This window comes from Babylonia areolata, chromosome 14, assembly GCF_041734735.1.
Source record: "Babylonia areolata isolate BAREFJ2019XMU chromosome 14, ASM4173473v1, whole genome shotgun sequence".
Taxonomy (NCBI): domain Eukaryota; kingdom Metazoa; phylum Mollusca; class Gastropoda; order Neogastropoda; family Buccinidae; genus Babylonia; species Babylonia areolata.
Window position 1 is genome coordinate 32078753 of NC_134889.1, and position 25905 is coordinate 32104657.

Sequence of the window (25905 nt, forward strand, 5' to 3'; positions counted from 1 at the left end):
TGTGGTTTTGTTGTTTTTGTGTGTGTGTGTGTGTGTGTGGTTTTGTTGTTTTTGTGTGTGTGTGCGTGTGCGTGCGTGTGTGCATGTTTGTATGTGTTGTTAGACATTGTGCTACAGTCATGTCTTTATGTTTATAATAGAGCCGGCTGTCTTGTGATTTTTCTTTTTCTTCTTCTTCATTCGTGGGCTGCAACTCCCACGTTCACTTGCATGTACACAACTGGGCTTTTGCGTGAATGACCATCTTCTGCTTGTGTATACACGTGAAGGGGTTTCAGGCACAAGCAGGTCTGCACATATGTTGACCTGGGTGATCGGAAAAATCTCCACCCTTTACGCACCAGGTGCCATTACAGAGATTCCAACCAGGAACCTTCAGATTGAAAGTCCAACGCTTTAACCCCTCGGCTGTTGCGCCTGTTGTTTTGTGATTGAATATCAATGCTGTAGTTGTGACACAGCCAGCAGTGCTTGTTGGTCAAGAGTGTTAGTGGGATGATGCAGCACAACTTTCTCACCACAATATTTGCTACGTTTGTTTGTTTCTTGGATGGTGCCTCGTAGTTTCATGTGTGGCCAGTTTCTTGGAGGAGAATGTTTGTGGAATGATTATCGTATCAGTCATTTGAAAAAGGTGTGAAAAACATTCACAGAATTATCGTTTTTTGATTTTGTTTTCAATTGAAGTAATTTATGGAAGTCTGTCGTGTGTCCAAACTGAATCAAGAGTTCATTCCTTTCGTGTTAAATGTTATTTTGATTGTTAAAAGTTGTTGTTTTTTCCCAATCAGAAACAAAAGTTGCGTGCTTAGAATGAAAGAATGCACATATGTGATAAAGAAAAGAAGACAGTTTGATACATTGGGAGGCAATACACTGGAAGGCAAAGATATTTCAACTGTTTTTGTCAAACGCACATTGTCATGAGAATGTTACCTCGACTCTTCACTAGTGTTAAAAGACTAACACACACACAAGCATGGACATGAGTAGTACACACACACACACAAATCATTGAAATTATTAGTTTAATAGACTAAAACACACATAACCATGGACATTATTAGCATAATAAACACTCGCACACTCAACCAGTGAAGTAATTAGCGTAACAGACTAACACACAAGCATACACATCTACCCGCACAATCTGACTGTACTTACGCTCACATACGCACACACTCTCACGCACGCACACTCTGTTAGATGTAAGGACACACAGAAAATTATTTAGAGTAAACATTGCCATGCTTTCTGTGATGAAAAGGGCAACATTGTTTCCTTTGTTCTTCATTTGATTTTGTTGACAGTGATTTTGCTTTTTGTGTGTGTGTTTTGTCGTTCTTATCACAGTATAATGTGCAGTGTTGGAAAGTGTGTGGGAAGCTTGATATGAGTGTTAACATGCCATGGTAAAGAAATGAACGGGGAACTGCTCTTCATCATGTGTTTTTATTTGATGGCAGAATGAACGTATGCGTATCCATGCACCATGCATGAGCTGCATGAAATATGCAGGACATGAGGAAAGGTAAGAGAGATATGGGAAGATAAGAGAGAGAAACAGTCACACACGTAAAATGTTACATGTCTGAGTGTGTATACCGTGACCGAATGACACAGGAAACGATTGATGTGCACCCAATGGCAGCCATCAGTCACATCATCATCTTCTTGTTGATGCTTATCAGTCAGATCTACCCAGGTAGGCAGCCTGTTGTACAAATGACTTCGTGTTTGTAAAGCGCTTAGAGCTTGGTCTCCGACAGTTTCAGTTTCAGTAGCTCAAGGAGGCGTCACTGCGTTCGGACAAATCCATATACGCTACACCACATCTGCCAAGCAGATGCCTGACCAGCAGCGTAACCCAACGCGCTTAGTCAGGCCTTGAGAAAAAAAAAAGGTGAATGAATAATAGATACGCTTACATAAATAAATAAATAATAATTATACTATAAAAAAGGTAGTAGTAATAATAATAATAAATTAATAATAATAATAAATAAATAAATACATAAGACAACAATGATGGTAAATAAGCAAATAAATGTAAAATATGAAGACACACATTCTCACATACAGCCAAACATGCATAACAGATATGCACCAAACGTGCAGTTTCACAGATATGAAAGCACAGTCAAATACATATAAACGTACACAAGCTCCAACACACACACACACACACACACACACACCACACACATTACCCTGCACCTCCTCTACCTCCCTCCTCCACACACTCATTTCTAGTCTACGTATCGCAGCTTCTCCGACAGAGGATAGGCGCTATATAAGTGTCTAAATCATTTATTCATTCAAATCTAAAACACACATTTAACCCCTTGACTGCTGGTGATGAAAATGCATGTCAGTTAAGCTGTTTTCACCTTGCTGGGATCAGATTGAACTGAAAGGTCAGGTTGTGTGGGAAAAGATTGAACTGAAAGGTGAGGTTGTGTGAGAAAAGATTGAACTGAAAGGTCAGGGATTACATTAAACTGTAAGATTGAACTGAAAGGTCAGGTTGTGTGGGATCAGATTGAACTGAAAGGTCAGGTTGTGTGGGATCAGATTGAACTGAAAGGTCACATTGTGTGGGATCAGATTGAACTGAAAGGTTGTGTGGTAAAAGATTGAACTGAAGGTCACGTTGTGTGAGATCAGATTGAACTGAAAGGTCACGTTGTGTGGGATCAGATTGAACTGAAAGGTCACGTTGTGTGGGATCAGATTGAACTGAAAGGTCAGGGATTAGATTAAACTGTCAGGTTGTGTGGGAAAAGATTGAACTGAAGGTCACGTTGTGTGAGATCAGATTGAACTGAAGGTCACGTTGTGTGGGATCAGATTGAACTGAAAGGTCACGTTGTGTGGGAAAAGATTGAACTGAAAGGTGAGGTTGTGTGAGAAAAGATTGAACTGAAAGGTCAGGGATTAGATTAAACTGTCAGGTTGTGTGGGATCAGATTGAACTGAAAGGTCAGGTTGTGTGGGATCAGATTGAACTGAAAGGTCACGTTGTATGGGATCAGATTGAACTGAAAGGTCAGGGATTAGATTAAACTGTCAGGTTGTGTGGGATAAGATTGAACTGAAAGGTCAGGTTTTCAGTCACCATTCTTTATTTGAACTTCTCTCTCTTAGGATTGCATTACTTTTGCTTTGAGCAGCACTTGACAACCAGACACTTCAATCTTATTTGTGTTTTATTTATTTATTTATTTATTTATGTACGCTTATAGTTGACTTCATCAAGTTTTTGCGCGTTATACATATTATTATTAGTAGTAGTAGTTCCTTTTTTTTTTTGTATGTATCTATCATTTATTCACCCTCTTTTTTTTTCTTCTTTTTTTTTCAAGGCCTGACCAAGCGTGTTGGGTTACGCTGCTGGTCAGGCATCTGCTTGGCAGATGTGGAGTAGCATATATGAATTTGTCAGAACGCAGTGGCGCCTCCTTGAGCTACTGAAACTGAAACTGAAGCAGCACTTAGAAAGAACTGAAGAAGCAGTAAATGCCTCACTGACCTCACTCCACCAAGGTTCAGCTGGGGATTATACCAGGAAACAAAGAGACAGACAGAACATTGTTGATGAGTTTTACTTGCATAGTGCACAGCCAGTGGAAGAAAAAATAATCAGTAAAAAAAAGAAAGTAATTAAAATAAATAAACAGATAAATTAACAACAAACATGCCCACATACATGCACAACGCTCATGTGAGAAAATACAACATACACTGAAAGTTTAGATCCAGGTATAGTTCCACATTGAAACAATAGTTCCAGTCAGTATACACACACACAGTGACACAAACACACACACACACACACACACAGTGACACAGTGACACACACACAGTGACACACACACACACAGTGACACACACACACAGTGACACACACACACAGTGACACACACACAGTGACACACACACACAGTGACACACACACAGTGACACACACACAGTGACACACACACACAGTGACACACACACGCAGTGACACACACACAGTGACACACACGCAGTGACACACACACACAGTGACACACACACAGTGACACACACACGCAGTGACACACACACAGTGACACACACACACAGTGACACACACACACAGTTACACACACACAGTGACACACACGCAGTGACACACACACGCAGTGACACACACACAGTGACACACACACACAGTGACACACACACAGTGACACACACACTGACACACACACACAGTGACACACACACAGTGACACACACACACAGTGACACACACACACAGTGACACACACACGCAGTGACACACACACGCAGTGACACACACACAGTGACACACACGCAGTGACACACACACACAGTGACACACACACAGTGACACACACACACAGTGACACACACACACAGTGACACACACACACGCAGTGACACACACACAGTGACACACACACACACGCAGTGACACACACACAGTGACACACACACACACAGTGACACACACACACAGTGACACACACACACACGCAGTGACACACACACAGTGACACACACACACACACAGTGACACACACACACATGCACATATACCTACAAAATGATCACACTATCTTGGAGTCCTGGGTTCCACTCCATGTAGGTTAAACTGAGGTAAGTACCGCAAACAGTAAAATGTAACAACTAAAAACAACAGCAGTCTTTTCCTGTCTTGAAATCTTGTGGTAGACTAGGGTGCCCCCGCCTGAGGAAGCTGTACTCAGTGAAAATTTACTGAATTATAACCACAAGTTTTAAAAGACATGGAAAGACTGAAGTTGTTCTCTCTCTCTCTCTCTCTCTCTATATATATATATATACATACATACATGTATGTATATATAACACTAACAGTACATGAGGAATGGAGGCACACACATACAGTTCATGATCACATCACTGAGAATGTCACAGAACAGTGAGTCGTAAAAAAAAACAACCCCATAAACTCTGTAATGGGTAAAACCATAGCCACACTTGTTAAGTTACCTCTGAACTTGTGAAGTAAACACAACAGGAAAAATATATATACACAAGTTACAAAAAAACAAACAAAAAAACCCCAGAAAAACTCTGAAAGGGTGTTCAGCGTTTTTCTAGGTCCTCCACAGGAGAAATACAGTGGATTTTTTTTTAATATCTAAATTGTATTGACAACTATTTTGTCACTACAGATTGTGTGGCATTCAAGCCACAACCCATCCTGTGATTTTAACATGCATACTTCACCAGACCGGACAGGAGAAACAAAAGGTCATGAATCAGCATCACTGAGATCATCTGGAGATGATGGACAACATTTACCTGTAGTTTCCTGAACATTGATCAAACAATAAAGCAACAACTCTTTCCTAGGATGTACTGAACGGTTGTACTTTTTAGACATCCAACTTCAAAGCTGCCTAAGTTTCAGTACTGTTAAAACATCTTGAAAAGTGAACATTTTAACACATCACTTTCACCACAATAGGGTTGGGTGGAGGTTAGGAATGTGGAAACTGGACCCTGAGGGCAGAGTCACTTGGTTCAAAACAGGTTAAAAAAAAATCCCATAGCTTTTTACGGCCAACTGATGCATTGATTTCATATCCATTGTGTCTTGGGCTCGGCACAGAAAGGTGGAGTCCTTTCTCTTCTCTTGGTGTTGTAGCTGAAGTCGGGTACCTTCCTTCTTTCTTCTTCTTCGTTCGTGGGCTGCAACTCCCACGTTCACTCGTACGCACACGAGTGGGCTTTTACGTGTATGACCGTTTTTACCCCGCCATGTAGGCAGCCGTACTCCGTTTTCAGGGGTGTGCATGCTGGGTATGTTCTTGTTTCCATAACCCACCGAACACTGACACGGATTACAGGATCTTTAACGTGCGTATTTGATCTTCTGCTTGCATATACACACGAAGGGGGTTCAGGCACTAGCAGGTCTGCAAATATGTTGACCTGGGAGATCGTAAAAATCTCCACCCTTTACCCACCAGGCGCCGTCACCGTGATTCGAACCCGGGACCCTCAGATTGAAAGTCCAACGCTTTAACCATTCGGCTATTGCGCCCGTCGACCCTGGCCGATTTTCTGAGGAAACTCTTCCTGGACAATTCCCTGGCCTGGTACAGTGCCTTTCCCCAAGGACACGCGGAACCTCAAACTCTGATCACTGGTGAACCCCGATGACTGGTAGTCACTGCGTTAGGCTGTGGGTTAAAGTGTTTGGTGTGGCCGTGTGGCACTTTGGTCTCACCATCACCAAAGGTTTTCCTTTTTGGAACGCCATTGCTTTTCCTTGTGATGGAGTGCATTATCACAACACAACTCTGCCTGTACTTTCCTTCCTCTGCTGTGTGTACAACCACTGCTGTTGGTTCTTGTCCTTTTAGGCAATGCACATGTCACACGTTACACCACCCTTTCTTTTCTTTTCTTTTTTTTTTTTTTGCCTGCAAGTGTACTTGTCTTCCTATCACTGTGGTTTTGTCTACAACATTTGGCCAGGGAAAACCCTTTTGTTGCCAAGGGTTCTTTTACATGCACAAAGTGCATGCTACACACGGAACCTGAGTTTATCATCTCATCCCAATGTCTAGCATTCAGACCACAACTCAAGGTCTAGTGGCGGCCAAGAAAATAATCACACGGCCCAGTTTACAGCACTGTACTAATACAAAGTGAGAGCTGAATGTTCAATGTTTTCCCCACCGCAATGAGAATGAATTCATTTTCAGCTTATCCTTATGTGAAGGACTATGACTCTCAGACTAGGAGGAAAGACTGCACTAGCTCTTAGTACTGCAGCCTTGGAGGCCAGTTGGCCTTTGGGGACCATCCCAACACCAAATATCCTAAAGTGGCCAAGAGAGTGGGGATGTAACTCGGACAAAACACTCCCCACTCTAATCAAATTCTAGCCCAGATGGCCAAGACAGCAACTGCCTACTCTGCTGTTCTGATGGTCATAGTTGGACACAGCTGAACTGTCATACTGATACTGCACTGTTCTGGTGGTCATAGTTGGACACAGCTGAACTGTCATACTGATACTGCACTGTTCTGATGGTCATAGCTGGACACAGCTGAACTGTCATACTGATACTGCACTGTTCTGATGGTCATAGTTGGACACAGCTGAACTGTCATACTGATACTGCACTGTTCTGGTGGTCATAGTTGGACACAGCTGACTATCATACTGATATAGTCGGATACAGCTCACTCACTCACTCACTCATTCCCTCGACCGCTGGGGTCGTTGGGGGGACATGAGGAAGATGTCATAGCTCGCCACGCCGTTCTGTTGGCAGCTGTCCTGAGGAGATCTGGCATCGTCATTTTGGTCCATTCTTTGACGTTGTCGGACCAGCTCTTTCTCTGCCACCCCTGTCTGCACCCTCCCTCTACAGTCCCTTGCAGGATGGTTTTGGAGAGGGTGTTATGTCGTATGACGTGGCCAAACCATACCATTTTCTGTCGTTTGACAGTCGCCAGCAGTGGTTCTTGGGGCCCAACAGGGTTGCTGACCAGGTTCCGCACATAGTCACTGGTCTTGTGCTCCTTGTAGGAGATGTGTAGTAGTCTCCTCAAGCACTTGGTTTCAAATGCTTGGATTCTTCTTTCTGTTTCTGCCATCGGTGTCCATGTCTCACATCCATATAGTCGGATACAGCTATCATGCTGATACTGTTCAACGAGCTACTCCAGGCTGAGGTCCATTAACTCTTTCACCACCACAGGCGACTTTAGTCGACATCCAGGGAGCCGCGTCAAAAGGACCGATTTTCACATTGTTACAAAGCTGGACAGCATCAGCCTGTTTCCATGACCTAGTCTGAAGCAAACAAGTCTGTTGTGGTGTTGTTTTGAAGTGAACTGAAGCCTGTGACAGAATCAGTAACAGTATCAGTAGCTCAAGGAAGCGTCACTGCGTTCGGTCAAATCCATATACGCTACACCACATCTGCCAAGCAGATGCCTGACCAGCAGCGTTACCCAACGAAAAAAAAAAAAAAAAAAAAAATCTTAAAAAAAAATTAAAAAACAAAACAAAAAAACTTAAAAATACTACTACTACTAATAATAATATGGTATCTAAAATAATTGGCATTGGGGAGTGGTTTTTGTTTTTAACACAGAAGCTTGGCGGTGAAAGAGTTAAGAGTGTGACTGCTGGGCGGGTGACAGAGAGGAAAAGGCCATGTGGAGGACTCTGTGCAGCTGGGACTGGTCCTGCAGCAAAGTCTTCACTCTCTTCTGTCCCATGTCCAGCACCATCCCTGAAAACACACGTCAGTAGTTTCAGTTTCAGTGTTTGAACAAATCCATATACGCTACACCACGTCTGCTAGAAGTAGTAGCAGCAGCAGCAAAAGTAAGAGAAGACTCCTGTTCAAAGTTTGGTTTCAGTTTCTCAAGGAGGCATCACTGTGTTTGGACAAACCCATACATGATACACCACATCTGCTAGGCAGATGCCTGACCAGTAGCACAACCCAATGCGTTTTGTCAGGCCTTGAGTGCATGCATTGTGTACCCATCAGAGTGGATTTCTTCTACAGAATTTCACACCACAGAGGTCAACACTTACGTTGCCATGGGTTCTCTTTCAGTACGCCATGTGTGTGCTGCACACAGGGCCTCAATTCATTGTCTCATCCAAATGACAAGATGCTCACTCTGATTTCTGAGTCAAACTTGGGAGAAAGGGTGAGCCCGGGATTCGAACCCACACCCCCATGGACACTGTATCAGCAGGTAAGCATCTTAAACAAAACAGTCATACACATAAAAAGTTACATGACTGTCTGAGTGTGTATGTGTGCGTGTGCCCGAAATCTGACTGAATGACACAGGAAACAAATGATGAGCGCCCAATGGCAGCCGTCAGTCGGCTCTACCCAGGTAGGCAGCCTGTTGTGCAAATGACCGTGTTTGTAAATCACTTAGAGCTTGGTCTCCGACCGAGGATAGGCGCTATATAAATATCCGTATCATTCATGCATTCATTTATCATTCTGCCACCTTGAGTAGTAACCATGAATAATAAATATGTAACTAAAAATTAAATGAAATAACAGCAGTAATAAAAATTACTTCATCTTTTAAGTCCACTATAAAAAAAAAACCCCAACAACATCAGCAACAATAACAATCACTTTCTTTTTTAATTTTAGTCCACTTTCGCAAATCCTGATGAGAAAGGGTGCAGTACAAATTGAATCACTATGACTGTTAACTCACTCAGTACGGCCAGTCCTCTCTTCTCCTCTACACAGACCCCTCGGATGTCCAGTGGGTGTCTGAATGACCCAACCTTTAGCTTCCGTCGTCAGAATTGTGGTTTTCTTTGTCAACATTTACATCTTCAGTATAAGAGCCTTCCGATTGCAATATTTTGATGATGGTAATTGGGGTGAAACGCTGTTAACGTCGTCTCTTTCGCCGTTCGTATGGAGAGAGTTAAGAATTGCATCACAAACAGTGAAGAGCAGAAGGCCGAGACAGAGCCAGATGAACGGATATGATGTGGTGGAAGGTTGTTCCAGATAATGAGGAGCAGCAAAGAGGAAAGAGCCCTTCACCAACAGGTTCTCGCACTGACACAAGGAACTCACCTGTGAGTTTAGCCGCACAGCCTGGGTACAGCCTCTCCGCTTCAGTGTACACTCTCTCCCCCATCTCTTCCAGCTCCCCCTCCTCCTTCTCCCCCTCCTCCACATCTTCCTCATGCTTTTGTGCTTCCGTCCGGCCACCAGCCGCCAACCTTTGACTCCAATCGGAGTCCAACTCGCAGTGACCGTGAGCAGGAGGGGAGTTTTTCTGGCGTGTCTGGCTGTGAGAGAGGTAGGCCGCTTTGGCGTGGCTGACCGCCCGAGTCAGCCGGGTGGCGGATTCCAGGAGAGACTTCACTTGTGTTGCTGGGAGCTCCAGCAACATTCCTGGAAAAAGTCAGGCAGCAGAGAGTGGTTGATGCTGCTGTGTTGTTGTTGTTGGGGGTTGTGGTTATGGATGTGATGGGTTGTTTCAACATTGTCATAACCAGTAGCTGTAGTAGTAAACCCAGTAGCAGTCATAGCAGAAGCTATATAAATTAGTGTTGTTACCATCATCATCATCATCATTATCATCAACATAATTAGCAGTGCCAGTAGTATTTTTTCAAAATTGTCATGTTATGATTATTATTGTCATTATCATTATTGTTATTATCATCATAATAATAATTATTCTAACTTTAATCATTTCCATTTTACAGAATAGTAAATCAATACAACCCTAATCTTTGTAACTTTTTTTTTTGGTTTTGTTTTCAGGGTGGTTTTTATTTTAGAAACACAATCACATGGAACAAAATTTTGTAAAAAATCATCAAGGAAACAAAAGGATTAAGTTAACACACTGTTACCCCCCCCCCCACCCCCCCCCCCCTATATGCATTCATTCAAAGGACTGGGTGATACATGGGGTGGGGTGGGTGTGTGTCCATCGAGATTGATGATGACCATCGTTGTCATCCAGCTGGGGGATGGGGGGAGGGTGGTGGTGGGGGATGCTCATGAATCTATCTGTGAATGCGCAGATGGCTGAAAAGTCCAATCTGCGCACGAAATGTTCGCGGACAGTTGGGGCAGACAAAGACAGGCATATCATTGTCAGGGAGCTTGTTTGCCAGTGACTTTCTGGCCTGCCTCTTCTGAACAGCTGCAGCAGTCCTGTTGGCCTCGCACAACTTGGCGCCTTTGTGCACAGCAGTGCGCCATTTGTCACGGTCCACTGCAGATTCCTCCCAGGAGTCAAGGTTGATATCAAATGCTTTCAGAGGGACTTTCAGAGTATCTCTGAAGCGCTTCTCCTGACCTCCGTGTGATCTCTTCCCTTGTTGCAGCTCGCCATAGAAGAGCCTTTTGGGTGATACATATTAACAGTACAAAAGTAAAAGAAGTGAGATACTACATACACAGTTCTCTTTCCTTCCCTCCGTCCTTCCCCTCTCCTGTGCACACTCATACTTGATATTTTTTTCTTTTCTTTCTTTTAAGAATATTGACATAACCCTCCTGTCAGTCTTGTTGGGTGTTGAGCATGCATCACAAATCAGCCCCTTCCTATCTCTGTGGCTGCCTTCACCTCTACACTCCATCTCGCTCACTACGATCGGCTTCGGATCCACTCCATTTACGAATACCCAGATTCAAACTCTCGACTGTTGGCTGCCGTTCTTTCTCTGTCTCTGGACCTTGCAATTGGAATGAACTTCCTCTTTCGCTTCGTCAAGTCTCCAACCTCAGCTCTTTCAAGTCTGGCCTTAAAACCCACCTCTTCCCAAAATAGCCTCCCTTCCCTGCCTCTTCCTTGTCTTCAGTTTCTCCAGTTTTAGGGTTATGCGTGCGTGAGAATGACTGGTGCGAAAGCGCTTAGATTTGTCTATGCACAAGATTCAGCGCTATATAAATACATTATTATTATTATTATTATTATTATTATGAATCCCATCCCAACCTTTTTTTTCTTCAAACTATGTAATAATTCATGCTCGTGATGAAACCATGGGGGACTGACTAGAAACATGCACGACTCTAGACACTTTTATACTTACCATGTGTGAATACAATCCTTCTCCGCAACTCCCCCTCTGCTGTCCCCAACCTCCACATTTTCTATTCATGTCTTAAACTGTTCTTGCTGTTGTTTGTTCTTGTTTCGTGAAAGCAACCTTTTAGCGACTGTATTTATAAGAAACTCTGTCTATGTGTATCAAAATCTAATGATTAACATCAGTCCCCATGTGTGTGTGTGTGTGTGTCTGTGTGTAGCTGTGTGTGTGTGTGTGTGTGTGTGTGTGTGTGTGTGTGTGTGTGTGTGTGTGTGTGTGTGTGTAGCTGTGTGTGTGTGTGTGTGTGTGTGTGTGTGTGTGTGTGTGTGTAGCTGTGCGTGTGTTGCTGTGTGTAGTAGCTGTGTGTACTGGTGTGTGCGCAGGTGTGCGTATCTGTGGTCCATGTGTGCAAGCGTGCGCATGTGCATCTGTGCATGAATGAATATCTGACACCGGCTTCATTTTCAGAAGGGATACCAACTAACACGAAGGGAAACATAACTGTAAAATACACACTGCCTTCACACAGCAAAAACACAGGCACGCTATGAAAACCAAAGAAAGGAAGGGCACCTGTAATGTGGGCAGCCAGTTCAGGTTCCAGATGACACACCTGGCTGTACAGGTGTTCTTGCAGGTCAGCGTCAATTTTCCCCCCTCTATCCCCCCCCTTGCTGTTAACACAAACACACAGCATAGTCATTCTCACACATCACAAAATCTTCTGAGGGAAGCACAGAATACAGCGCTATAAAAAAAAGATTTTAAAATCTCTCACACCTTGTTCTCATGTTGACCTCTCTAATTTCCACTGCTATGGCTACAGTTGATTCATTGTCAAAAGTTTGTAGATAGATAGCGCTGGAAAATTCATGGTGGTTGTCAACTGAGGTCAAAAAGCATCATAAAAGTATTTTTAAAAAGATGTAATGCAGACAAAACAAAATGTTCCAGAAAAATATATATTCTCACCCACACGCATGCATACGCACATAGACAAAATGCATGTATGTGCACACAAATTATATACACACTCAAATACATTATATGAATGCACACACAACACACCACAAACATAATGTAATAAATACATCACAAACAAGCAGGACATAGATGGTAAACAGGTCGCCAGGAGTGGGGGTGGGGAGGGTGGGGGTCCGGGAGGGAGGAGGTGGGGGGGGGGGGGGGGGTAAAGGCTTGCAACTATTTCGAAAGTTGTGATATAGTCTGAACATACTGACTTCGTGGTCTGGTTTTATAAAAGTTCAGCTCAGTTTTCAAGAAGGCATCACTGCATTTGGACAAATCCATACATGCTACACCACAAGGAAACGAAAGGATGGCGTGGGCTGAACGGCCGGTATTTTCACCCTCTCCACAAGGCCTTCAGTGGTGGTTTGGATGGCCGATGCTAGTCATTCGGATGAGACAATAAACCGAGATACCATGTGCAGAATGCACTCAGCACACGTAAAATAACCCTTGGCATATAAATGGTTTCTCCCTGGCAAAATTCTGTAGAATTTTCATAGGAAAGCAAAAACATATGCAGGCAGGAAAAGGGAAAAGAAAAAGGTGGCGCTTTTATTGCAGCGACGTGCTCTCCCTGAGGAGAGCAAATTTCACACAGAGAAATCTGTTGTGATAAAAGAGTAATATAATACAATACAATGCAATGCAATAAGAAAAACAATACAATGCAACACAATAAAATGCAATGCAATACAATACAGAACAATGCAATCCAGTATAATACAATATAAATCCATTCTTTTGTCATTGCTGCTGTATGCACATATCAAAATATCAAATGACCGGTATAAGGACAAAGCCCGGTGCTTCCATTTTTTGAGAAAGTGTCTGGGTTTGTTCCAATGTACCTTTTAATTTTATTTACCAGTGTGCTAGCTGAGACAGTCGCATAAGCAGCACTGACTTACAGTTGGGCACCTCGTGAATGGAGAGAGAGTTACCACTCTTTACTATTTATAAATCCAGTAAACCTCCGCTCACCTGCGAGAGCGGGTGGAGACAGGGATGCTGACACTGGGCACATACTCCATCACTCGCTCCACACCTCGACGCAACAGCTTTTCATCCTGCAGCAACTTCAACACCTGTCCCGACAACAGTTTCAGTTTCAGTAGCTCAAGGAGGCGTCACTGTGTTTGGACAAATCCATATACGCTACACCACATCTGCCAAGCAGATGCCTGACCAGCAGCGTAACCCAACGCGCTTTGTCAGGCCTTGAGAAAAAAAAAGAAAAAAAAGAAAAAAAAAAAGAATAAATAAATAAAATAAATAAATAAATGAAAAAAAAATAAAATAAAAAAATAAAAAAAAAAAAAAAAGAAAAGAAAAAAAAAGATAAATAAAAAAAACACCCAAAAAAACAAACAACCCAACACAAAACACGTTAAACATTTCACACGTTAAACAACAAACAAAACATGTTAAACATTTCAGTGTATATCATATAATCAGATTCTATCAGTTTATAACTGTTTGTACCATCCATGTTAGGTAAAGTAAAGGAACAGCCACTAATTGAAAATGGTCTTGTATTGTTCATTGTCATGAATGGTCACTTGGCTATCTCTCTCTCTCTCTCTCTGCACACACACACACACACACATATATATATATATATATATATATATATAGAGAGAGAGAGAGAGAGAGAGAGAGAGAGAGAGAGTTTTATGTCTTCATTACAGCAAGATCAGGTTGTACATTGCAGCAACTCTGGGTGCATCATATAATATTCATTTAAACACCAGTGCACCTTATAACTAGAAGCAAACTTTAAAAAAAACAAAAACAAAGTTGCTTTTTCTGACCTGCTTGTCACCAAGTTCCAGTAAAACACCCGTGAGTTTGGCGACATCCAACATCACTCCAAGCGTGCCCTGCAGCTCAGAGACTTTGGTGTACAAGTGCTCACCAAGTACTTCCAGCAAGGGCAGAGGCTCTGCAAGATCTGCTGGAGGGAGGCCATCACTGGATTCCACTGCTGGGTCTCCCATGCTTGGGATGACGTTCAGCGCTGACCGCTATTTTGTGTGTGCTGCTCTTTCAGTTTGATATGAACCCATCTTGTACAGGAATCTCTGGCAGATAATGAGATATATAGAAACAAATGTTGAGATGTGCAGAGACACGTACATGTACATAAAGTAGTGTAATGATGGTGAGCGCATTTAAGTGATGCATTGACAGGCGCAATAGCCCAGTGGTAAAGCGTTGGACTTTCTGTCTGAGAGTCCCGGGTTTGAACCTCAGTAACGGTGCCTGGTGGGTAAAGGGTGGAGATTTTTCCAATCTCCCAGGTCAACATATGTGCAGACCTGCTAGTGCCTGAACCCCTTTCATGTGTATATGCATGACGAAGATCAAATACGCATGTTGAAGATCCTGTAATCCATGTCAGTGTTTGGTGGGTTCTGGAAACAAGAACATACCCAGCAAGCACATCCTCGAAAATGAAGTATGGCTGCCTATACAGTACTTAGTAGGGTAAAAACAGTCATACACATAAAAGCCCACTTGCGTACATACAAGTGAATGTGGGAGCTGCAGCCCACAAACGAAGAAGTGATGCATTTATGAATGAATCTTGAAATGTGTGTGTGTGTGTGTGTGTGTGTGTGTGTGTGTGTGTGTGCATGGTCACTCTTGTGCATTCTAACAACAAACAAAAATCTGTCCAACCCATCCACCCCTATTTTTTTTTCTTTTTAATGTGCATGCATGTATTTGTGAAAGTCCGTCAACAATACAAAAGTTTTGCTAGTCAATCCAGTCTGTCAAACTGTGATTATTAACAAGCACACATGTAAAGTCAACCGATCAACATGTCAAGTTATTCATAAAGTCCTTCAATCAGTGAGTCTGGCAGCCTCTCATGTTCACGATCTTGTCAGCAAAAGTGATCCAAAAGTTTGATGTCAAGCTTTTGCAATATCAAGCCGGTCAAACTAAGATCTCACCATACCCTCTCCACCAAACTGTGAAAACATTCACGGATATCTTGTCAGGCTTACGTTGGAAATGAACAATGGCTGTTAACACAACATACACATGAACTTTTTTCTCACACATCGTCAACGACTTTCACCGTTCCAAAGCGAACATACTTAAAAATAGGATGTGGGCGTGTATGCATGTATCAGGGATGATTTGGAAAGAAAGGTGTGTTCCTTGCCAATAAATTATTTGGGCTCCAACAAACATCTTTGTTGAGTGAAGAAAACAAGAGAGAAGACAAATCACACCAACTCGACCAAGCTTACATGGTTACAGTTTGTGTTTGAAAATTAACAATTATTCTTAATACATACACACACGAGCGCAGCGTAAATAATGGAAAAATAACCGGAAGAAAAAATCTTAACAAGGCTGCGAAACCTCACTTTAAACATAGCAGAATAACCTTCCTACTTTCTGAATCCAAGGCTTGCTTCCGGGAGATTGCGAAAGAAAAGACTTCAACATCCTGTCATAAGTCATTGGCTGGTAAGTGTAAAATAATAAAGAAGGTAAGGTTATATTTTTAAAATAGTAGAATTGTGGAACAAAAATTATTTTGAATATAACAGAAACCAAACCAAACTCAGTATACATACCTATATATTTTTCCGGAATGAAAAGTGCGGAATAGTTCTTTTGGACCCCCTGCACCGGAAGTCCAGTTTTCTCTCTCTATTTCACACGTGAAAAGGTAAGGCGTGCGGCAAAACCGAGGTACTTGAAAAACAATTTTTTTGATGGATCTGATGGTTAAAGTAGCCCAAACCTTTGTTATGTTGATAGTTAGTATACTCTAGGATATGTTGTATTGTAAATTTTGAGTCGTTATGGTCACATTTTATGACATTTTAGTAGTTCGCGCTGGCAACTTAGCATGTGGGCCGGAAAAAGAAAATGGTGGAAAGAGCACATGTCGTGTTTCATTCTGGTTTTCACACACAGTGCATGCCTATTACTTGAAACGTTTTATCGTATGGTTTGTGTATTAACTTTTGAAAGAGTTGTCAGATACGAGTCATGATGGTTCAGAAGCTACTTTACGTGGGGAACACTTGTATTTTGATTTCTTGTTATGCATTTATTATCCGTAGACACTTTTAAATCTTAAAATGAGAAAACAAGACAGAATTAACATTAATTGCCTGAACAGCTATGATTGTGACCTGATAAAATCATTTGCTGTGAACTAATACTGTGGAAATGAAGTAACAACTGGTGACTGTGTTGATGTATTGATTGCCTTTCATTTGACAGACAAAAAAAAAAAGAAAGAAAAAAGAACCATGGCCTCTGCTGATCTGTCTTGGCTCATTGTGCGCAACAGTTCCTCTTTCCTGCTGAAGAGGAATAGACAGAACCTTACTCTGGTAAGTGATTTGATGGTTGCTTTATTCCTTATACAGGCTTTTAAACATAAAGAATTTGATAGAAATAAAACCAAAAATCTCCACTAATGTTTTATTGATTTTAAAAAGAGATGGGAGAAAGATTGTTGTTATATGTCAAGTGGAGAGATTACAAACAAGGTAACTATTCTCAGAAATATTTTGCACACAGTGCCTCATGCTGGAGTGAATTTATACATTTCTGAAAAAATGTTTCTTACATGTACAAAGGGTAAAATGAATTTGAAATGGGAAGGCAATATATAGAATAGAATGTCTTTATTACCAAGTGTACCGGGGTCACAAGGAATATTAGGGGGGGGGGGGGGAGATAGTACATAAAAAGGTAATAACATAAATAAAAAGTTATACATAGACACAGATACGGTAGAAATTCGGATACATACATATGCATATCAATACAAAAACTTGTGCACACTCACGCATGCAGGCGCTCACACACACACACACACGTTTGAACAAAAGCCGCTTATTACATGTGGATGGGGCTAATGACTAGATCTTTGGGTAGATGGTTGTAGATTGCTCAGTTCTATTTAATCATACTGGATTTGTTCGAGAAATGAGGCATTGACCGATTTGGGGGGGAAAAGCCATTGGCGAAGTCATTTTTGTCCATATACTTCTGTACCATTGTCCGGATGGGGAGCATCCCAAAATCCCAAAAGCTGGGTGTGATTCGTCCTGGCTGATTGATTTTGCTTTTTTGAGTAGCCGCTTATAATATATGTCATCTAGAGAAGGTAGATCAGCCCTGGTAATCTTGGTGGCAGTTTTTACGATTCTGTTCAGTGCTGCAACTTCTGCCTTGGAAATGTTTCTGTACCAAACAGTAATAGTGAAGGTTAACACACTTTCAATGACTGCTCGAAGAAAGTACAGGCACCGTTGTGCTTTGTAAACTTTTTTTTTTTTTTTTCGTATTTTTCTCCCATTTCAAATCGTTGGAAATCATCAGTCTGAGAAATTTAAAATCGCTGATGATCTTTACTTGCTTGTCTTTAATGACAAGTGGTAAAGAGTCAGATCTGGTCTTCCTGAAATCTAAAATTAATTCTTTTGTTTTGACAAATACATGACAGTGAATATCACAACCTTGGATTGCATAGTTCAGAAGAGAAAAATACATGATGACAAAAGTGAAAATTTAGTTTTCTACACTGAAAAGATGCTGTATGTGTGCAGTGGAAATTTATTCAGTCAGCATGGATAATTGAAAGGTTTTCACCAGAATTACTGGTTGCTTCAGGGACTGTAGGGAGGGTGTGGCACATAATGCTGGGACTGAGGGCTTTTCAAATACCTGTCAAAAAAAGAAGTCTATCCCTAATGTCTGTTTCTGTCTCTCACACACATGTATGTGCACTTCATGCAGTTGTGAACTGTCTTGTGATGTGGTGTTAACTGTCATTTGCTGGCTGTCTTTCAGGAGCCTAACAACCTGAAGGGGCGCAACTCCTTCCGCTTCAGTGGCCTGGTTCAGAAGCGCACAGTGGGTGTGGAGCCAGCCAAGGATGGCAAGGGTGTTGTCCTCATCACCAAGAAAGTGACTGGTATGTTGTCTTTGTTTATGCATTTACTGATCTCAGTTGAGATGGTTTTATTCATGTGTGCACTGTGGGATATTTTCTTTTCTTTTTCTTTTAATTATGTGGTTATGGTTAAACTTTTTGTTAAAGTTGTTAAAGTGTGGAATTTGCGCAGTTTGTCGTTTAAAAAAAAAAAGTTTCCCCCTTTTTTTTCTTTTTTATTGTTTCACCATATATTACATTCCAAGGCATGTATGAATGGTCTTTCCAAGAATTTCCTATTTGCTTATTTTTTAGGACTGTTAACAAATGCATTGATGATGTTGCAAATTATAATCGGTGGTTTTATTTACTTTTGCGATTATGGTTGCAAATTATTAAAAATCTGTAAGCAGGTTGCTCTCCATGACCCTTGTCTTTGTTCTTCATGTTGAAACAGGCAGCCGAAAGCCTGGCAAGAACATCAACCGTGTGGAGCTGAAGCGTGACTCTCGCCGCACTTTCCGCGCCATCCGCAACATCACAAGGAAGAGTGGCTACAGGAAGGACCTCAGTATGGTATGTACCACTTGCTTTTTGTGTGTGGATCCTTGTGAGCATAAGTCAGTGTAGATTTCTGGCCCTGCCACCTTTTAGCTGGCTCTGGCCCACAGGCACTGCAGGATACTGAGAATGGATGATCAGTTTCATATTGGTAAGTGTCAGTACTTTATTCTTAAACGTGTATTTTAGCATTTTGGCATAGATTTTTCTTTTTGTAGATTTAAATACTGTTTAGAATCAGAATGTCGATATATACAGTAGAGAATTCAGCCTGCTGAACAAAATGATTTTTTTACTTTGTGAAAGAACTCAAAATTACAACAAAAACCACACAAAATGTGCTGAAATGTGATATAACTTTCATCGTCAGAAGATTTAATGAGTGAAGAGGTAGCACAAGTAATCTTGCCATTCGCCAGATGGAGTTCATCTGGCAATTACTGGTACATTTCTGCACTTACTCAGTAAGAGGGAAGTAACAATAAAAGTTTGTTTTTTTATAAACTGGGTATAATTACTTCCCTTTGAGAACATGAGAGCGACATACATATGCTGTGTGACATACCCATGTATTGCACAGCCAAAGCATTCAAAGTCATGTGCATGTTTGTCAAGCAAGTAGAACCCTATTGCATAGAGACTAGGGGATGTGAGTGGTGAAGTTTGCAAAAGTAGAAAAAGAAATGGTGTTCTTGGTTTTAATTGCTAAGACAACTAAACAGTTCCAAAAACAATAAAACTGAGGTTGGTTCTAACCATGAGTGTGTATACTTAGAGTAGAATTACAGGCGAAACTATTTTCCTTTGAAAAACTAAAGGCATTTTCTTTTTCTTTTCTTTTTTTTTTTGTGTTTTGTTTTGTATTTTGTTGGGTTTATTTCCATTCCTTTGGTGTTTGGAAATGGCTTCTCAGTGTCAGCATTCTTGCTTAAGTGGTGGTATTGGTTTTTGTTTTATTTTGTGAGGTTGAATTCTTGTGTTTGCTTTCCCCTTTTGTGGTAGATCAAGTCCCAGCACACTTTAGAGGGACGGGGAGTTGGTATCACTATAACAGAAGAATTTAGGTGGAGAGACATGATGTGAGACTGTAGATTATCACACATGGAACTAGATTATGTCTTTAGAATTTTTTTGGTCAGAGGTAGGGTTTTCTTTGTTGTGTAGATTTATGATATGTAGTTCAGAAATGTGCCAACAGATTGGTCGACCTACCATGGTGGTGCATCATATTTCATAGTGATGTATATGTTTATGTGCATGCTTGTTTGACAGTTCTGTGTGTGGAGGCACAGGCGCAGTTTTGCTGAGCATGGCCCATTTTATGTTTTTGTTTTATTTCAACCATTTTCCTAATATATGTCTGTCATATGTGTGTGTGTGTGCCTAGAGTTGACTTCATCAAGATTTTGCACCTTTTAAATAGTAGTAGTAGTATTTTTATGTATTTATCTATTTTAAAAAAAAAAATTTTTTTTTTTTTTTAATGTATTTTTTACTTTATTATTTAATATTATTTATTTTTATTAATTTATTTATTTTTAATTCATTTATTTATTTTTAATTTTTATTTATTTATTTTTCTCAAGGCCTGACTAAGCGCGTTGGGTTACGCTGCTGGTCAGGCATCTGTTTAGCAGATGTGGTGTAGCGTATATGGATTTTACCGAACGCAGTGACGCCTCTTTGAGCTGCTGATGCTGATATAGATCGATCAATCTGTATGCTTTAAAGCCACGAAACTGAAACTGTGTGTCTGTGGGTGCAGGCTGCTGTTCGCCGTGCTGCTGCCATCATCAAGAGTCAGCGCCCTGTCGTGCCCAGGAAGACCGGTCGCGCCAAGAAAGACTGAACTCTGAGCAGCTGATGCGTTGGCGATGAATAAATATAGACTGTCATTGTATCAAGTGGTGTGGTCTGTGTGTGCATGTTGGGGTGACGATTATGTGTGTGTTCTGAGTGTGCTCATATTGTGAGTGCGCTTGTGTATGTTTCTGTGTGTGTTTGTGTGTTTGCAAGCTTGTGTGCTGGAATATGAGAGAGCGTATCGAGTGTGCTGGAATTTGAGAGAGCATATCGAGTGTGTTGGAATTCGAGAGAGCTTATCGAGTGTGCTGGAATTTGAGAGAGCTTATCAAGTATTAGTGTTTGCTTTGTGGTCATGGCTCATGGATACACACATTTTATGGTTTAGGCCCTGACCAGGCCCTTCAGCTTGACTGGGACAGTGTAATTTTTGTGTGTGCATCGGGCAATGTTTATACTGTTTTTCTGGCAACTTAATCCTTGTTCCAACAATCTGCTTAACTCACTGCTTGCACAGTAACAGCTTGCCTGTATGCAGCTCACTGGTCATCATGCTGTCATTTACAAGGCAGCTGTACTCTGACACAGCAGTGTTCTGGGTTACATGTTTGTGTGTGTGCGTGTATATATGCATGACTGAAACCTGACTGAAGGACACAGGAAACAAGTGATGAGCGTCCAAAGGCAGATGTTTGTCGGCTCTACCCAGGCAGCTAGCCTGTTTTGTAAATGGCTCTGTAAAGTGCTTACAGTTTGGTCTCTGGCTGAGGAAGGGCACAATGTGAATATCAGTGTCATCATCGTCATCTGACATTGTCACTGAAGTGATGATTGTCAGTAGGGGGTTAGGTAGTGTCCTGCATTAGCTGGACCAGATTAGGCAGTTGGCGTAGCAGTTGTGATTAGTCAGCAATGTAGGGTCTCCTCTGATGTGTGGCTTAATGGTGGCCTAACATTGTTATCTCTTGTGGGATGATGAATTTGGGGTACTGCGAGAGTCTGGGTATGGTTGTGTGTGGGAGGGAGGTTCAGGATGATTGGTGGTGGGGAAATGGCAATGAAAGACTCCGTGGGACAGCAAAGAAATAAGAGGGATTTCATGTTGCAAAATAGACGTTTCCTATCCTTACTGATAAAGAGCAGAGACGGCATGAAAGTTATGATCCTTCCCATGTTGAAGATACTTGCATGCATCAGGCAGGAAATGTTGATAATTGTTACGTACTAGAGTTCACTTCGAGGTCAGAATTTGTTGATGGTGGTAGTCGAAGTATTCGTTTAAATGCTTACCTGTAATGGATTAACACTCTGATGCTGAAATAACTGAACATGCGCTCACGGTACTCTAGGCATGATAATATCCCTTAACCCCCACAATGCGCATATGCATACATACATACTTTGTTCATGACTTGTAAAATGCTGGGTGCTGGTCTATACTTTCTCCTCAGCGTACACTTGTGTGCATTGTGTTCTAATGCTGTTGTGACTGTACACAGAATTCAGTCTGTTCTCACACATAGCATATTGTACTGTATTGACTCTTCTGTTAGAACATATCTTTCTCTGTGAACTGAACACAGGGCTCACTTTCCTCAGGGACAGCGTTAAGCTACAGTAGCACCACCCATTTATTGTATTTCTTTCTGACTGCAAGTGTATTTTTGTCCTACGAGGAATTTTATGCAGAATTTTGCTCAGGGAAAGAAAACCCTATTGTAGTGGGTTCTTTTAGTTTTACGCACTCAAATGGGGCCTCAGTATACCATCTCATCCGAATGACTAGCATCTAGACGACCACTAAAGGCCTTGCGTAGGGGAAGAAGATTTTCTTGCTTCCATGGCGGACACATTACCATAAGGTCAACTCTCCACAAGCCAAGGCATTAAAAATGCATACACTCTCTTCTCTTCTTTTCTCAAGTGTGGAAGACTACAGCAAAGGTGCACAAATGAAGCAAACTGATCAACATTGCCATTGGTTTGGCTTCACCTGCACACTGTCACTCTCTTTCATTCTGCAGTTAGTCTTTAATGAAACATTGTAAACTGCTTTGAAATGGAACGCCAACCTGCACCCTCATCCACCCACCTCAAAACATTAGAACTTATTACAGAAAAAACCAAAAAAATCAACTGTGTTTCATGACTTCCTAGAGTTGTGGAATAAAATGAACACGCAAAACGAATCCTTGAAATTGTCTCCTTTTTTTATAGCTGCCATGTAGCAGCACACACACACACACACACACACACAAACTACCTGTAGAACACATTAAATATGCATTCACAATTTTATGTTTATTAGCTGACATTTTGAAACGATGATCCAGCCAAGAATATTTTTATCTTTCTTTTTATTTATTTATTTTTGTGTGTGTTCCAGTTGATGCAACTTATAATCAGATAAATATATGTTCTTGGCAAACCTGCTTACCCACACAGTATTTTCTGCTCATATCTTTGTAAACACATGGTATCTGAAGCAGATGACTCAAAATTGGAGGAAGACAAAAATGTGAGGCTTTGCTCATAATTCTACAGTCATCACATCTTGTTGCATGACCATCTAATTCAACTACATGTCCTACCATATGAAGCAAAAAAACCCAACAACCGAGTTTCGAACAAGAAACAATCCTGCATAATAGTGCCAGAGGAAGAGATGATTTAACGCGAGCACAAGAGAACTTGCTATCATCAGATTTGTAGGAAAGTGATCTGCACTTTGGCATTGTTCAGAAAGCTCAAAACATGGTTTTCTTTGCTTCATCGCTGATGGCATCATCTGTTGGTATACAATATACTGTTATGTGTGTTATTGGACATTATGGCAGATGCAAAACGATAGTCATCATGTCATGAAAATCATTCTGGAGACACCACTCACGAAATGGAACTGAACTGAAAAGTGCTTGTTTATTTGTACAATACAAAAAAGCCATGCACATATTCTTGCTGTCTACAGTTTTTACGTGCACATGCAAACGAACATTTACAGATTAAAATATATCCAGTACATAACATTTTTTAACGACGATATACTTGGCTATGAAAACTTCGTCAGATTTACTAAGTTTCAATTTTATTGATTTGCTTATTTGGGCAGGTCTGTGCATTATAAAAGAAAAACGTTTTGTCCAGAAATTGTACTTCATTTACGATTTTGCAATGCAATACATCTTTCCTGTCAACTCCCAATAAGTGTTGAGCAGCTCCTTATTGGCAATGTCAAGGCGAGCTATAAATTTAGAGATCAACTCGAAATAGAAAGAAATACTAACTTTCTTTTACACACACACACACACACACACACCACCACCACCACCACCAACAACAACAACAACATTCACATGTACATGTATCACCATGCGGGCATGTTGTGCTTTTCAGAACACTCACGTTTGACCCGCAGCCAGTGTAAGTGCCAGAGTTTGGCAGTCAGGATTTCCTGTAGACCTCCTTTGGGAAAGAGAACTAGAGTGCGTCGGACTGCAGATAAAAGATTAACAAACACTACGCATTAGCTTAATTAATTCAGTTCTGGCTGGACATCCATTTGCGGAATGATACATTGGCCACGGACTTCCGGACTAGGCCGGAATCAAGAACGAACTGATGAAGTCCCATGTCACGTGTGATGATGTCAGCCTGTCTCAGTCACGACATTCACAGGTTGCACGTGCCACATTCATTCGTACACAAGTGGATCTGGCCTTGTAGATCAACACGCAAATTCGGTCTCTGGCCCTTAACCCTTTCACCGCCAAGCTCGCATTTATGCACAGGCGTGGTAGAGGACCCATGTCACTGAAAGGTGACCATTCATTGATCTGTTATCCATGAACCTACTGCTCTTAATGTTCAGGGGTAGGATAGGCCATATTTTCTATACATCGCAGGGGGGAATTCCCAGCTATTCTTAGCCACTATCTTTTATGTGTTTATACCACAAGGGAATTTTTGTACTCTAAATTGACTGGCGGTGAAAGGGTTAAAAGCCCAATTTTACAGGGCACTGACAGAATTTGAACCCCCCCATTGTCTTCAGGCCCACGTTTCAGAGTCGAAAAGAGAGGATGGAACATGCCCGAGAAAAAAAAAATATATATATGGATGGTTGTTGCAAAGGTCAGGCTTGAAAAGTGTTGCTGAGTTTGCACTATGAAAAGTATTATTAAAAACTCTGCTCTTGTGCTGTACGTACAAAGTTCAGTAACATTCACAGTAATTATGTGTGTTATTGACGGCAGCATTGTTCATGTACACTAGAGGTAAAAAAAAAAAAAAAAAAAATTTTTTTTGAAGGAGAGGGGATGATGTGTGTGTGTGTGTGTGCAAAATGAAGAACTGAGTTGCAGCCACATCATGAGCAAAGAGTCGGGTAAGGAGGGTAACTCTTGATTTACTGCCGGTGTGGAAGCCAAAAATACACCTACAGGCGCCGGCGCACTCGCCGTCATTGTAACAAGGTCTTTGACATCTAATTACCCCCCCCCCCCCCTCCCCGCACTCCCCACCCCTGTCTGTCTCTCCGTCTCTGTCTCTCTCTCGGCTCTCCGCTACTACTACTGCTGCTGCCATAACTGTGCCGCTGCTACTGCTACACTGTGACTACTATTGCTGCTTTCACCGTGACGACTTTAAACTTCTGCAGAATGTATATGATGGACGTGGAGTGTGTGTGTGTGTGTGTGTGTGTGTGTGTGTGTGTGTGTGTGTGTGTGTGTGTGTGTGTGTGTGTATAACCAAGACTGTTTTTTTGTCGGTGTTCTCCATTCCATTATGAAAATACAACTGAAGACATCTGGGCCTGGATTTAATATTTTATTCTATAATCGAATAAGTTGCTTCACGGTCCAGTGAGCCCTTGAACAGGTCATGGTGCGGTGTCCAGTTAAAAAACAACAACAAACACTTGAACTTGGGATTGACCAAGATTATATATATATCAGTATATGTGTGTATGTATATATAT

General features: G+C 41.5%; 2 protein-coding genes and 1 long non-coding RNA gene across 4 annotated transcripts; 1 reads left to right on the forward strand and 2 right to left on the reverse strand.

Moving 5' to 3' along the window:
- Positions 1–46: 46 nt before the first annotated feature.
- On the reverse strand, positions 47–1138 carry LOC143289992 (uncharacterized). The gene is made up of 2 exons (XR_013056307.1): positions 1001–1138; positions 47–936 (listed from the first exon to the last, which is right to left on the reverse strand). It is a non-coding gene; the product is annotated as an uncharacterized LOC143289992 (long non-coding RNA).
- Positions 1139–8164: 7026 nt separating this feature from the next.
- On the reverse strand, positions 8165–16083 carry LOC143289587 (uncharacterized). 2 transcript variants are annotated; one of them, XM_076598620.1, is made up of 6 exons: positions 16058–16083; positions 14458–14727; positions 13628–13731; positions 12188–12288; positions 9636–9959; positions 8165–8297 (listed from the first exon to the last, which is right to left on the reverse strand). In XM_076598620.1, exons 2-6 carry the CDS (start codon positions 14641–14643, stop codon positions 8176–8178), a joined length of 837 nt encoding a protein of 278 aa, XP_076454735.1. In that variant the 5' UTR covers positions 14644–14727; positions 16058–16083; the 3' UTR covers positions 8165–8175. The 2 variants fall into 2 exon arrangements, with proteins under 2 accessions (XP_076454735.1, XP_076454736.1); XM_076598621.1 differs by lacking the exon at positions 16058–16083 and adding an exon at positions 15958–16057.
- Positions 16084–16869: 786 nt separating this feature from the next.
- Positions 16870–21024, forward strand: LOC143289588 (large ribosomal subunit protein eL28-like). The gene is made up of 4 exons (XM_076598622.1): positions 16870–17013; positions 18482–18605; positions 19021–19139; positions 20890–21024. Exons 1-4 carry the CDS (start codon positions 16930–16932, stop codon positions 20971–20973), a joined length of 411 nt encoding a protein of 136 aa, XP_076454737.1. The 5' UTR covers positions 16870–16929; the 3' UTR covers positions 20974–21024.
- Positions 21025–25905: the final 4881 nt, after the last annotated feature.